Raw genomic sequence first — 12159 nt, 5'->3', positions numbered from 1 at the left:
CTCTCAATAACTGCAAAAGTCTTTTAAAAAATAGTATGAAATCTAAATGGTTAGTTTTGATCAATGTACATGCTAGTATGATAGTAATATTGTGACATCACTGGAGGCGGGGAAATGAGAGTAATTACTGTGACAAGCAGCCTTTAGTTAGTGCCCTTAAAAGGGAACTATGTGGAAGGAGCAAGTGTTCAATCACCCCAAGCTTCTGGAATTTGAAAAATGCTCAACAGACACAAGTTGTAATAGTCCCCCTACCCTAAAACACACACAACATAAAAACTTGTGTTAAACTAATAAAAAAAAATCACACTGAACTACACAAATGGGTGGCAGCTGAGCTTGCTGGGCACTCCCCCATGAGTTCCTCGGGTCCTACAAAACTTGATGCTCAATAAAATTGAGTAACATGATTTTATCTTTTGCAGGTGATAGAGTATGTATTATTGTTTTAACTACATAATGGACACAATGTAAAAATAATATTTAATGGCTTTCATGAAGTATTCTTTTTACTGCAAAAAAAATGGGTATAATTTATATACATATTTAATACCCAACACATTTGATGGCAGAATTATTGTATATAAATCTATATACAATAGATTTATACATACATAAACTTTACTTCTTTTATATGCAGCCACCCCCCCACCCCCAAAAAAATAAATACATAAATACATTTACTGTGTAGTCAATGGCAGCTGATTTTATTGGAGTCTTGGTCATGACTAAAATGTGCATTAGTTTTAGTGATTTATTCTTAGTTTTATTTGAGTGTAATATCCTTTTCAAACATCTATATTTATTTAGTTCTCGTCTTATTTTGTAGTTGTTGTTGTTTAAAACATGTCACCAATGAATAGTTTTAATCATAATTTTCATTGATAAAATTAATGCTATCATGATAGAGCTGGTGTGGGTTCCTATGAACTAGTGAACCTTGTAAGAACAGACAAGCATTTCCACTGGTTTGAGAGCCCAGTGATCATGAAATGAATGTAGGCTTGTCCTAGCTCTAAGTCTAGAACATCAAAATTCATGCCACTTTTTTATTTCTTCCGTTGATTTTTTTTTCTTTTGCAGTCTCTGTACTCCTTGTTTATCATTTTCAGTTGATTCAAAATTTGCTCTGAAGTTCTACTGCACTCAGCTTTAAATGCCTTCTCTTGTAGTTCATTAATAACTTTGGCCTTCCTAAGCGAGATTTCTGCTTTGTTTTTTGTTCCTAGTGAGGAACATACCACAATGTATTTTGGTGCTTTTCCACTACATGGTACCTACTCTACTCTGCATTCTTTTACTTTCCCAATAGGTAAATTTAGGACGTGGTACCTGGACCCATGTGCTTTTTTAAGTACCAAATTGACGTGAACGTGACGTGTAAACCTTGCAGGATTCTGTAAGAGAGACTTGGGAATCATGGTAAAATCTGTAAAATTTCATCACATTTGTTTATGAAACTCATAAAATTATGATGTGAAATTTTGTATTGGTTCAACTGCTTCTTGGATCAGTGGATGATGAAAGACTCCAGCAAGAGCTGGACGAAGCAACAAAGAACAAATAACTCTACTGATCTGTCTGAACTTCTGAACTTGGGCATGGAGTCATGAAACATCCAGTTTAGAAGGTACCATGCAGTGGAAAAGCATAATTTGTTTTTTTCTGTGGACCACCTCTGATTTGTTGCAGTTGTAAAGAGTGGAAAAGCAGATATACAATTTTACTGGTGATGCCAGGGTCCTACAATTTTGGCCCTTTGCATCACATGTTCCTTCACTCTAGACAAGCAAGAGTATGGCCCCAGTACAGCACCAATTTTGCCAGCTGAAAATATACTCATGATGGAAAAGTGCAAGATGTTGGCTCCAGAACAGGCATCAGTGCAATAGTTGTTGTTTCTAACATTGGGAAATGCTGGGTTTGAGCCCCTTTGATGTGTTTGTTATACAAACAACAGTCCAAAAGAGTATAATTAGCCTTGCTGTCTCTGGATATGCCAACTGACCCTTCCACTCCCTCATCACTTAGCACTTTGTTAGCTAAAAGAACTGGGCAGTTATGGTGGGGTTTTTATGTTTTTGCTTGTTTTTTTTATTTCCCATTACATAAATCAGGTAAATGTTTAGTGCCAAGTAGGGACTAAACATGACATTACACTGTTGTGTTTTGAAGAATTTTATACACTCTTTGGATTGGTGGCTGACAAAGGAGTCCAGCCAGAGCTGGACGCTGCATCAAGGACCAAAAAACTCAACTGATCTGTGTAAATTGATAATGGAGCTATGTTCAATCCCAAACAACAACATAACATGAATTCACAATGAGTAAACAACTCTTAACATTACGGACACTGTTGTTATGGTATACAAAGCTCACTGTTCCTGTTAGAGATGGTGTTTTTTGATGTCACTGGCTACATTTCGGCAGGAAACAGCTAGTGAGAAAGTGATCAGGTACCAAAAAATGCGTAGAGTAGGTACCATGCAGTGGAAAAGCACGATTAGTGTTCTCAACAGATGTTGGTTTATCAGGAGTTTGAAAATGTGGGATGGTCCTCCAGAGTGAGAGGAATGAAGAGAAAGACCCAATGGGAAATCTGACCAATGATTATAAGATAGTTAAAACCAAACCTCTCACTCTCCCTCTCTGTCTCTTTGTCTCTCTCTCTCTCCTTTCCACATCTCTCTATCCCATTTGTCCTCCTCTGCTTCTACATTGGACATGTTGGCCTTTCTCTGGTTTCAATAAGCAGCCATTTTGTGTTCATATAGCTCATCAGCCTTTCTGTCATCTAGGTCCAATAATTTTCTGCTCTTCTCCATCTCTCTGTCTCTTTCTCTTTCTATCCATGTCTCTACATTTCTATCCTCTTCTGGATCCACTAGGGACACACGTTGCAACTGACACTCAATCACTTAGGTCCATCATTTAATTCTTTCTCAGACATATCCTTTTTCCATTCTCTATAGGCATCCGTCACTGGTTTACTTGGGTCTGCTGTCACTCCTTCACTTACCATCAATTTGTCTTTCTCTGCTTCTCTCCCTACATCTTTGTCCCTTTCTCTCTTTTCTTTCCAAGTCTCTCTCCACATCTTCTGCTCTATTCTGCTTTTCACATGCTGTGTTTGCTGCAAATAGCCATTGCTACATTATTTAACCCAGTTGTAGCTTTGATCACTTGATGACTTGATCACTTTTAAATTCATCACTATATCACTTAGGTCCAATTTTTTCCTCCTGGTCTCTGTTTCTGTTCCCTGCCTTTCTGCTGTCCACCAGTATTTTCAACAAACGCTGCAAGCAGCCGATCCCTTAGGTCCAACAATCCATCAATACTAACGTACATCAAAATGCCAAAAGGTGCAGTCAATTTAGAGCTTAATGAACTTTAAAATAGTTTACTATAGACTGAGACATCTCTGTGCTTCAGGATGCTGCAATGTAGTTCAACTGCACACACACACACACACACACACACACACATTCCTTTCACTCTTGTCCACATTTGCTTCTACTTTGAACACATACTTTATTCTCATTTAATAGCCTTCGATGTGATCACATAGGTCCAACCACTCCCTGTTTCTTGTCCATTTCTCAATCACTTAGGTCCAACCAATCTTCCTATGTTTGTTTTCTGTCTTGTGTAGGTCAGACTGCTGTAGACTGAAATGTCTCTGTATGCTTCATCCTGAACTACACATGCGCACACACACAAACACTGTCTGTTTGTGTGCCTGTGTGTGTTTCATGCCTGACTGCTCTACAGTAGGGTTTTCCTTCAAGACTTTCTCTCTGCTCTCCTTCCATTAACTCGTCCTTTTCCCAGGGATTTTTCTTCACCTTTAGCCACTGGGATCAACACAGCCAGGGCAGTTAACCTTGGTCAATAAGAAAATCCTGACCTTTGGCCTTGGATTTTGCCAGTATTGGTCTTTATACACTAGAAAAATAGATGCTCAAATAGTGCAAAACAATTCCCCGGACTAATCTGTGCAGCACACAATTCATTTTTTTCAGTGTTGTACTCGAGTGATCAATCTGTCCATCCATAATACTGACCAAAGAACACACATTTAACACTGATATTTAAACCAAAATCTCACATACTGGGCATCAGCAGTCAGCATGATGGGAAATATCATATTCCATTGTTCATTTGTATGCTGATACAATTCAGAGTATTTTTCTGTATGAAGAGCATGGTGTTACTGGATAATACTTCTCCCTTGCCCACTGATTCACAGTGTTGTCATCAAATCAAAGTCACTACATTCAGTCAAACTGCAGGGAATCCTGTATTATTTTATTATTATTATTATTATTGAATGAATTGCTTATGTAAAGCTTGGTTTCTGAATTTGTATGTTTTTGGATATGTTCTTGTATTATTTGAGTAGTCAATTCACCTCATGGACAACAAGATCTCCAAAAATCCATGTTACTTTGTACATTATAATTAATAATAATATGAGTTAAGAGTGAGGACCAGCCACTGCTGGTGCTGTTTTGCTTTATACATACACACCTGAAGTAAAGCTACAAAAACAGTGTAGTTTTCTGTTAGCAATAGTGTTACACAAACACAAAACACTGCCATTTCTAATCTTTTGTAGTTTCAAGTTAGGGTAAGGATTAGGTTGTATGGCTTCTTATTATGTGTAAGGTTAGGCTAAGGTTTTAGTTTAGGGTTATGTGTTAGTGAAAGCATTAAACAAACACTAAACACAGCTGTTTCTTACAATTTGCACATTAGTATTTAGTTTAGGGTTAGGATAAGGGTTTAGATAATGGTTGGATTTATGTTTACACTAGTTTTATGTTTAAGTTTGGGGTTACGCTTAGGGATAGGGTAAGTTTTAAAGCTATGACTGTTAATTATATTTAGTACTGGTCTGGTCTTTTAGTCAAATATGGGCAAATCCACCTTGAGAGAGGTCTGAATGAGAAGCATGTTTTTGCTTTTTCCTTTTATGACCAGCTGAAGTAATTTCAATCAGTATTACTGAACATTTTAGCTCTTGTTGTTTACTGGACAGTTTAGCGCCACTATGTTTTACCTTGTATAAGAAAGCTTCAAGGCCATGTGTGTAAACGGGGTGTGTAAACTCCCTTTATCGTTGTTTAAGGTGTTAAGCTGTGTGCTGGAGGGTTCTCTGTCAGTGGGCTTTCTCTGATACAGAATGAAAAAGCCCTAGCAGCTAAATAATTTATGGAAAAAATATATTAAAACAGGAGCTGTAATAGAGGATCACTCTGAGCTAGGCTGAGGTCTAAGATTTAAGCCGGTGTGTATTTTCCCAGCGTCCTAACAAGCAAAGCTGATCCACTGCAGCGTCTGGCCGGTGGAGAATGAGCTTTCAGAGCCAGCAGCCCCTTCTGCTTCTCAACTAGGAGAAATCCACAGAGCAATAGTCCAGATAACTCTCACTCTACACATTCCACCTGCTATCAACAAATAGCACTGATGCGCTGAGGAGGGAAAGCTTTTATCCATCTCAGACTCTCCTCTGTGTGTGTGTGTGTGTGTGTGTGTGTGTGTGTGTGTGTGTGTGTGTGTTTGAGAGAGAGAGAGAGAGGAGAGAGAGAGAGAGAGAGAGAGAGAGAGAGAGAGAGAGAGCATTTATATTGACTTTTATGAATATGTGAATGTCCAGTACTGTGTCAAAATCAGAAACCACTTTTCATTTCTTTCATTTCCAGTCAAAATTGTCCTTAAAGGGGACATAGTATGAAAAAAAAAACACTTGTTCAGTGCATGTACACATTAATATGGGGATCTGGAGTGCCTATCAACCCAAACACTGTGAAACAAGATCACCCAGTCAGTTGTTGTGATCGGTCTGAGAACATGGGTTATAACAAGTCCTTCTGATTTTGTTTTGCACCTTGTGTCAAGTGCAGACACTTTAGAATTGTCCTGTCCACTCATTTGAGTCTCTCTGATCATAGCGCTTAAGGTCCATAAATCCATAAAGGTTAAACAAAGCAAAGCAAACAACTATGGAGAAAATAAGACTAGAGAAAAAGACTCTTCACCCCATGCTCCTAGGCTCTTGTGCTGAACTGAGCTGTGGCTCATTTTCATTTAAAGAAACAGGCTGTGCTGAAACTGGTCGTACAGAACAGGGCTGTATCAACGGAGTGAATGCTGCTGTGGTGTTTTGATCATTGTGGTTTTTCGACAAATGCTTGTCACAGACACTTCTTTAAGGCCCCAAGACTGTTCGCTTGTATGAATGGGGTAGAATATGTCACATAAAAATACTGATCATCTGAGCTGAACTGATCTGAACAAATCTCATAGAAAACAAGACCCAACAGTCTTCTGAGATCTGATAGAACTTCAAAAAATGGAGTTTAACAATGTGATAGAGCCCAGACCTTAGCATCATTTCATTATTTGAGAATTATTGGATTGTGAGAAGCAGAATGTAAAACAAGCTTTTAAAACTGAGCTTTGTTATTGAGATTTATTTAAGATTAAAGCAAGTTATCTGAAAACAAGAATGCATCTAGGCACTGAAAACGTATGATTAATAGATAAACATCTTGCACTTCTGATTTTTATGACTAAAATTACATAAATAAGGGTGGTCTCTGACTTTTACCCAGCACTGTAAATGTATAAGGTGTTTGTGTGTGCATGTGTGTGTGTGAGTGTCTATGTGTGTACATGTGTTCAGGAGCAAGCAAAATCAGTTTGTAAGACGTGGAGTGTACTGGGTGTGTGTGGAAATGGAAGAGTTCCTGAGGCAGTGATTGATTTAGCGCAGTGTGGAGGTGAAATGCACACGGACAAAAATATAACACACACATTCATGCTCCTCCAGCCAGAAAATCAACCCGATTAGAGACGCTCCTCTATTTTCATCCTTTATCACATATTAAAGCTTTTCAAACAGAGCCACAGTGAAGACGGCAAAGGCAAAGACAAACGCTGCCCCCCATTCAGAGCAAACAGCACTAATAGCATCCTGCTACTCTGCAGAGTTTCGGCCTTGTTAACATATTTTTTCCTGGTTCATTGAATGCTGAACATTTTAGCTCCAAATTTTTATTTCCTCATGTTTGAATGTGTTTTTAATTCATTTTTAATTGAAGGTTCTAAATTAGCTAAAGAGTTTTAATTTGTATTACTACTAATATAACAGTAAATATTGCTATTATCGTATTATTTGTTGTACTAGACAATGTAAGAGTAGGAACACACTATTATGGGAATTGTGTGGCTGATTCCAATATTACTTATGTACATTCCTGTCAGTCTATACATATAACATGTAGAAATTAGAATTACATATACTTGAATTGGCAGTTGGTGGAATATAAGGGAAAAATGCACCAATAAAATGCGTTTAAATCAATAACATTCAAATAAACTTTGACTCAAGCAGCTTAATAACATTTAAACTGTGTTCTTCTAAACTGTACTCATACATTAAAGAAAATATCCGCCAATATCGATACAATTACGATCATAATCTGCCACTTAAACAGAGGTAGCGTTAAATATGGCAAGGTTTTGATGTGGTTTAATTTCGTTGCAATATTTGAAGGGTATTTTTTTGTTGTTGTTTTAACTGTCGAGTATACAGTGAACACTGTAAAATTAAAAAGCTGCGCTGCAACTCGGTCGTGAACAAAACACACGTAAATGAGCAGCACAACAACTTTTGCAGTCATTTTCAAGCAAAGGTCCCACCACAGACATAATTGTTCGCTAAAAACACAACTAAGGAGTGTCTATTACAATTCCACAATACCGGCTTTTAAACACAACGCATAATGACGTTGCTATGGCAGCCTTGATTTTATGTCTGGATTTAAAACGAGCGCGTTTACATCAGGATAGAATTAGGACAAAGTAACGGAAACATTGCAGTATGTTTTGCAGTGATAACCCACAACAGGAGCTGTTTCGTCATCTTATCTCATTGAAAACTGACTTCAGAAACACTTCACACAACAGAGGTTTCGCCTAAATGTTGTGCGACAAAACGAAATAATACTGCTACCAAACAACTCTCAAACATGCTGAGAACGTTTATAGTGAAACAGCGCTGTGCTCTCTCTCTCTCTCTCTCTCTCTCTCTCTCTCTCTCTCTCTCTCTCTCTAACTAAAAATAAGCGTGGATTTTAGTGGGAATGTCTAAATCTCCGATGTGACATCGGTGTGAATTGGTGGGAAACACACACTAACAAACCAGCGCGATTTGCTCCGCTTCACACATACACACACACACATAGAGAGAGAGAGAGAGAGAGAGAGAGAGAGAGAGAGAGAGAGAGAGAGAGAGCACAGCGCTGTTTCACTATAAACGTTCTCAGCAACAGCATTTAAGACAAAGGCATCAACGTCAACAATAACAATTACAGTCGCAATAATTATTATCGGGCGGCATTTTGATAAATTAATTTTCCTGACCTAATATAATAAAGAAACAACGTAGAAAACTGAAGCTTTTATGGAATAATAAAGAAACTGAACAAGAGAAAGACGACAGAAAAAAACGAATGGAAGCAAAATAAAACAAAACAAAAAACATATTTAAAAACAAAATGACAAATTAAATAAGTAAAAGAATGAAAGAAAAATGAAAGAGGTGAGAAAAAAGAAATGTCAAAGAATGAAATAAAACAGAAGAAGACATGGGAAGGACGGGAATAAAAATGAATAGTCAATTAAGTTAAGGAAATATCAAGAAAGGAATAGGAGGAAAGAATATATGAATGAAAGAAAGAACGATAGAAAAAGGGTCTCCTCTTTGGCCGCCATGTCACGATTGATTGAACATGGAAAATACATCCTTTATATATTATAACAATTATATATATATATATATATATATATATATATATAATATAACCATATTTAAATTTGAGTGCAATAACTTAAATACAAAGCTGTAACCAAACAAAACATTATGACAGATTTGCCAAAGTGGTCTTGCAGACTGGTTATAAGTTGCAAAACAAACTTTGAATGGTATACTATATGCTCAGTGGAAGTCCTAAATGTTTTGCCCTTTATATCCAGGTCATGGCCAGCTTTTGCCCTGCTGCTTGTTACCCTTGGTCTTTAGCGCTTCTTGTTCCCACTGGGGTCAACACTGAGGGAGCAGAATATCCCAGAGGCCACGACATTAGCAGCAGCACCAAACCCACACATGCCAAATATAATGGCATATCAACCAAAATAAATTCATTTTTGGGCTTTTATAACTATTTTCTTTGGGAAAACAAACACAAACCCAATTTGTGATGGATATGAGCATATTTGGGGAATCTAAGTGGGCAATATCCTTTAGATTCCACAGTTATGTTAATATTAATGATAGTAGCTACATGCAATCTGACATATTTCAGCTAAATATACAAATGACAATGTGGTTAGAGTATTATTCCATACTGGTAAAACAATAACGAACCTTTTACTCAATATGTGTCAAATAGTTTGCATTAAGAGTTCAAACTCCATCGCTTGCAAAATTGTTATTTGACAGTATTCTGAAGTAAACTTACTATGCATCGCGGCGAACGGGTCGTGTTTGCAGTGGATTTCCATAGGTCAAATATCAGAGCCACTTTCAAAAGCTTCACCAAAAAATGAATTCTAGGTTTTTAAAATAACATTTAAAATGGGACTTACGTGGACCCAAATTATGTAAAAAATGTACGTGTTATTTTATATAAAAAAAGGGTAAAGATAAAAATCAAGTAACATAAGCTGCAGTTGTTGTAAGTGGAGCGAACATATGACAAATTATTCAAATGAATAAATAAGTTCGGGTAGAAGCTCCAAAAATGGAGAAAAATGTGAAGACTGAACTCAGATTCTGTCGAAATTTCTTCTTTAGCCACAGCTGTTAAATCCCTTGCGGAACACGCTTAGAAACACGAACATTGTAGCAAAAATCGCCTCAGAACCATGGATATGAAGAGTTTTGAGTTTTTGTTTTTAGTCCCATTAGATAATGTAGGTCTGAAAGCAGTGTAACTCCAAAAGGGATAAGGTCCGTGAAGAAGGAGCTGGAGGGCGCCTGAGGAAAATCAAATACATGTTTTTGATGTAAAACGAGGACAAATGCTGCAAATATCGTTTAAAGTCGTTTCAAGGCTTTTAGACTCGTTTAAAGCCGTACCATGTCCCGGAGAACCACAGTTGAAGAAGGAGCGAAAAAGAAGCATTTAACATTCTTCCACACACCCTAGAAGTCTTTTTGATGTTGTTTTTGTGTCTCGATGAGGGAAAGGCAAAAAAGTAAAATAAAATAAAAAATAAAAAGCCTGAAATCTTCTAAAAACGTTTGAAATCTTGAAGCCGCATCCTGTCCAAGAGAAGCGCTAAGTTTGAGGAAAGGGCGAAAACGCGTTTAAAATCCTCCTCAGAAGAGCACTGTTTATGGTGTTTTCTTTCGTTTCGCTGAGGAGAGGAAAATATTAAATTCTCAGCATTGACCATTACAGCTCTAACGGTCGCAGCGCGAGCCCCTCAGAACGCGCTCGCTTGCGGACAGCGCTGTACTGCTCCCGCGCGCTCAATCTTAGCCGCGCCGCCTGCCAATCAAAGCAACGGCGGCCAATCACAGCGCGGGGGCGACGGCGTCATGGCAACGAGCTGGTCACGCGCACCTTGAGGCCACGCTGATTGGCTGATCTGGCCTTGAGGGCTTCTGTTTAATTTCAATTAAAAAAGGGAAATGTTTTATTTTATTTCCATTTGGGTTTAAGAGAAGTAAATATGAACGAGGTCATTAGTGGAGCAAGGGCACATGTTTAACATCAGAATTATTTAATGACGCCCAAAAAAAAAACAAAAAACGGAAGAATGAGGATTTTTTTTAATGAATATTGAACTTTAACACAAGCAAAACGTAACAGGGTCCATCCAATTATGATTCACTGGATAAATCAATTAATAGTATTTAAATGATTAAATCGGACATGTAGCAGATAAAAAATTAAACATTTATTAACATATAATATTAAGAATATAAAACATTAAAATCAACGTTTAAATAAATAAAGTAATACAAATAGAAACAAATCTATAAACAAATAAAAAAAATCATGAATATAAAAAACAAAGCAGAGTTTTAAATGAATACATTTGCAAATATTGAATAGGCAAATCACAAAATAATACGTAAATAAGTATAATTAGTAAAATATTCAAAATGTCATAAATAAAATGCTGAATAGCAACGGAGATTAAGTATTATAAAAATATGAATAATGAAAAGCATGGATATTTTGAAGGAACACTGGATGAAAATCCAATTAAATAAATATTCAGATTTTTTGTATAATATTCAGATGTTTTATTAGTTTCTATTCATTTAAACCTGTCATTATTACTGTATAGAGGTTTGAATTATTATAACATGTATTAAGAACGTTGTTCTCTTAGCTTGCACGATGATTTTTAAGGTCCTCATGTTTGTGTGTGTGTGTGTGTGTGTTTGTGTGTGTGTGTGTGTGTGTGTGTGTGTGTGTGTGTGTGTGTGTGTGTGTGTGTGTGTTTGTGTCTTTTATACATTTCTGTGGCGTCCAATAATAAGTGGCATAACGAGTCATTTTGTCCTGTTAAGGTTTGCTCAGGTTTAAAAGTTAGAGAGAGAGAGAAATGAGCCGGGCATCAGACCCAGGATTAAATAACCAAACTTAAATAAACTGAATCTGAATCAGAGTTCACCGCTAAACAGGAATTAGTTTCTTTGTAACTATTACACATACTCTTTTTAATATTCATTTATATTCATTTAATATTCTTTGTTCATTTATACATGTATTAATAGAAAGAACATCGCATTGACACGGCTCTTGGTATATATATATATATATATATATATATATATATATATATATATATATATATATATATATATATATATATATATCCCTAGTTATATTTTAGTATATATTTTTGACAATTTATTTTGAGCCTTTAGACCTGATTACATTGAGTGTTGTGAGCATTTAGGAAAAATAAAACATGAGGTGTTTAATTAGTTCATTTGTTTGTTTTTTTATTGTTCCTTCTTACTCCTGATTTAACAAAGCATCAGGTCATAATTTTATTTTCTTTAAAAAATTTAAAGAGTTACAGCAGGAAGTCAGGTGTGAATTATGAGAGTGAAGGGGCGCTAGG

At 36.5% G+C, this 12159-nt stretch overlaps 1 protein-coding gene across 4 annotated transcripts in view; it reads right to left on the bottom strand.

Moving 5' to 3' along the window:
- pax5 (paired box 5) overlaps positions 1-12159 on the bottom strand; it is a 77054-nt gene that overhangs the window by 57558 nt on the left and 7337 nt on the right. Inside the window, exons 1-2 of one of the 4 annotated variants that reach the window (XM_066658487.1) lie at positions 10151-10462; positions 9531-10048 (exon numbers count right to left, since the gene is read on the bottom strand). The exons of 2 other annotated variants lie outside the window; for them this stretch is intronic. In XM_066658487.1, the coding sequence (XP_066514584.1) occupies positions 9531-9573 (43 nt within the window). In that variant the 5' untranslated portion in view covers positions 9574-10048; positions 10151-10462. Of the gene's footprint in view, positions 1-9530; positions 10463-12159 lie in introns of those variants that run through there. One more of the 4 variants, XM_066658484.1, reaches the window with a different exon arrangement.

This window comes from Hoplias malabaricus, chromosome 2 (assembly GCF_029633855.1).
Source record: "Hoplias malabaricus isolate fHopMal1 chromosome 2, fHopMal1.hap1, whole genome shotgun sequence".
Lineage (NCBI taxonomy): Eukaryota > Metazoa > Chordata > Actinopteri > Characiformes > Erythrinidae > Hoplias > Hoplias malabaricus.
The sequence above is the reverse complement of the archived record's forward strand: the minus strand, read 5'-3'. Positions and strand labels throughout refer to the sequence as shown.